The 2705-nt window shown below is 45.5% G+C and overlaps 1 protein-coding gene across 1 annotated transcript in view; it reads left to right on the top strand.

Moving 5' to 3' along the window:
• Positions 1-1759: 1759 nt before the first annotated feature.
• The window catches only part of SLC6A12 (solute carrier family 6 (neurotransmitter transporter), member 12), a 29381-nt gene continuing 28435 nt past the window's right edge, over positions 1760-2705 (top strand). The window contains 1 exon segment of the mRNA XM_010014164.1: positions 1760-1952. Coding sequence (XP_010012466.1) covers positions 1760-1952 — 193 coding nt within the window.

Raw genomic sequence — 2705 nt, 5'->3', positions numbered from 1 at the left:
GGTCAGACTCCCTAGTCCCCATGAGATGTCTCATACCCGGCTGCTAACCCAGAAAGAGATGACTGGAGAGAGACTAGTGGTGGTCCTATCAGGTAGACGACATCAAGGATGATGAGGTCTTCCTCGCCACTCGCTGACTGGTAGATGTTCCTGGCCTGAGCAACCTCCAGAGCTGTGCTTGGACTTTGCCTGGGAGAGAGCAAGCTGAAATTTTCCTGTGCCCCCAGATCCAGGGGCAGTGATAGAGTTCAGCAGCATGGGTGACGCAGACTGCTGTCCCTGCTGCTCCCTGGACAGAGGGATGTTCCCATAGGAGGCACAGAAGGAGTGATAGATGTGCTGTTAAAAAACTATCAAACCATCAGCAAACCTAATCTGTAAGTTAATGTGAAGAAACAAAGCCCTGATTTCTTAGCACTCTCAGCTGGCGAGAACGGAAGCAGAGATGCTGCTCCTTTGGAGAGGCTTGTTTCCAGTATAGTTTCCTAATGCCAAAATCAGAATGTGTATCCCTTGCTGATGCCAATCACCCCTTCAAAAGCCATCTTCTGCTCAGTAATGCAACCAGTCAGATGTAGCTAAAGTTAGGACTTCCCTGGCTTAGTTCATCAACCACCCTGCTCATGTTAGGTCTGTGCTTTCTGACTGGACTCATATGTGCATCCCTACCTCAGGTAACATTCTTCTCATAATCAAATGCCCATAAACAATATGAAAAGGTTGATAAGAAGAAGATTCAGCCTGGTTTGTGTGAATTTTAGCTGGATTTAAATTAACTAGCCAATTTGTGTATGATAGAAAATTGTATCTTGTAACAGGCAGCCACTAACTTTGCTTAATTAAGTTGATGCTGAACATAATTCAGCATTTGGTACAGACAGAAGAATGTCTTCCTTATACCACCCTAGACGTTTAGTCTCATTCAGTGTTTCTTCTCTAACAGTGACTTTGCTCCACATTTCCACAGCTGAGCTTTTTCCTAACGTTTTCACTGCAATGGCTGAGCATGTCTAATCTCAGTATTCCCTTGCTCAGACCTGGAACTCCTCACAAGCATGAGGTCCTTTTGCTCATCTCAGAGGCTTTGTTTCCTTCCTCTGTATTTTCAGGGTTGGGCAAAGGCAGAGGATTTGTGCTCTGCTTGTTTGTGACTGACGGGAGCCTAGGTCAAATAAGCATGTGTGCATTTTGCTGATGTAACATGGTGTTCAGGGGGCCAAAAGCAGTGCTCGTGCAACGCCTTGAAGTAAGATGGTAGGTCGTCCATTCTTGTTTAGGCTATTAATTCATAATGTTTCTATCCTACCCGCTGAAGCCATTCCAGAAGGAGACAGTTGCTGCATAAAGCACACAGGGAAGGGAAACTCCTTCTGCCCGCAAACCCCACTTCACATCCAGCTCCTGTTCTCTTCTTCTGAACCGTTGTTTCCAAAGTCCTGGCTGAGTTTCTGACAATGGTGGAGATGCAGAGCATGTAGTCAGGGTATGGAAGGGCAGATGGAGGTACACTAAAGCTGGTGGTCTGGGAAGGATGAGGAAGAGGACAGTGCAGGAGAAGGGTGAATTCAGGGCGAGTCCAGTGAAGGGGAAAATGCTATGTGCTAATGCTAAAGAAACCATTTTCCAGAGGATGAGGGAGACTCACAGTGATACTAGGAACACATTTGTTGTGAAGACTGGTCCCCTCCCTCCTCTTCCCACATGTCCCACAGCAGCTCCCTACATCCCATGCTCTCTTCTTCCTCTATCCCACAGAGACATGACAAGAGCTGTGGCTAAGGGAGGAGACCCCAATGGGGTCCCTGCAGCTCCTGAAGAGATAAAACTGGAAGAAATGGAAGAGAGAGGCCAATGGAGCAGCAAAATGGAGTTTGTGCTGTCTGTGGCTGGCGAGATCATTGGTCTGGGTAATGTGTGGAGGTTTCCGTACCTCTGCTACAAGAACGGTGGTGGTAAGTTCACAGCATGCACGAATTGTCCTAGGTCTGTAGGCATGACAAGGGCTATGTGTGTGCCTGGATTCATTTCTCCTACACCTCCTGTGCTCCCACATGCACTTCCTCATTCTCTCCTCTAACAAGTTAGTTACTCCCAAAACCAGGAGGAATAGAAACTGAGGGGTGAATCTATCTCCCTAGTGGCACTGTCTATCAAAGCACATCTCACAGGTATGAGGGCCAAACTGAACTTTAGTAACTCTTTAAGGCTCTTGGGCATCTTGAGAAACAGGTGATCTTCTCTGAGACCCTTGTTAGAGAGGACAAAGGCTTTGATGCTGCTGGTATCCTTGCCAAGGCCTGATACCCATTAGAAGGACATTGCTACCTCTTTCTCAGGAACAGTTCTCCCAGTGGTCAACCCACTGCTAATGAAACCTGTCCCCAGGAAGTTTGTTTGCCTTCCCTTTTGTTTCTTGTGTGACTTTCCTTTTCCAATATCACTGCAGTAAGATCATTACATAGTTAAAAATAAAACTTTCTCATAACAATAAAACGAAATTGAGAAAGAGGAAGGTAATAATTGATTGTCACTAACTTTTCTTGGTGAATCAAAATCTAACTTTACAAAAGAAAAGGAGGAATAATAAATTACCTGTCAAATACAGCAATAACTTTTCTTTTGTTCTCGTTCTCTAGAGACACCTTGAAATAATGCTTAGGGACTTGCATGTTCCCCTCACTTTAAACTTCCTTTCTCTGCAGACT

The sequence above is a fragment of the Nestor notabilis genome, unplaced genomic scaffold (genome assembly GCF_000696875.1).
Source record: "Nestor notabilis isolate BGI_N333 unplaced genomic scaffold, ASM69687v1 scaffold1205, whole genome shotgun sequence".
NCBI lineage: Eukaryota > Metazoa > Chordata > Aves > Psittaciformes > Psittacidae > Nestor > Nestor notabilis.
This window is presented reverse-complemented; position numbering and strand designations above follow the sequence as displayed.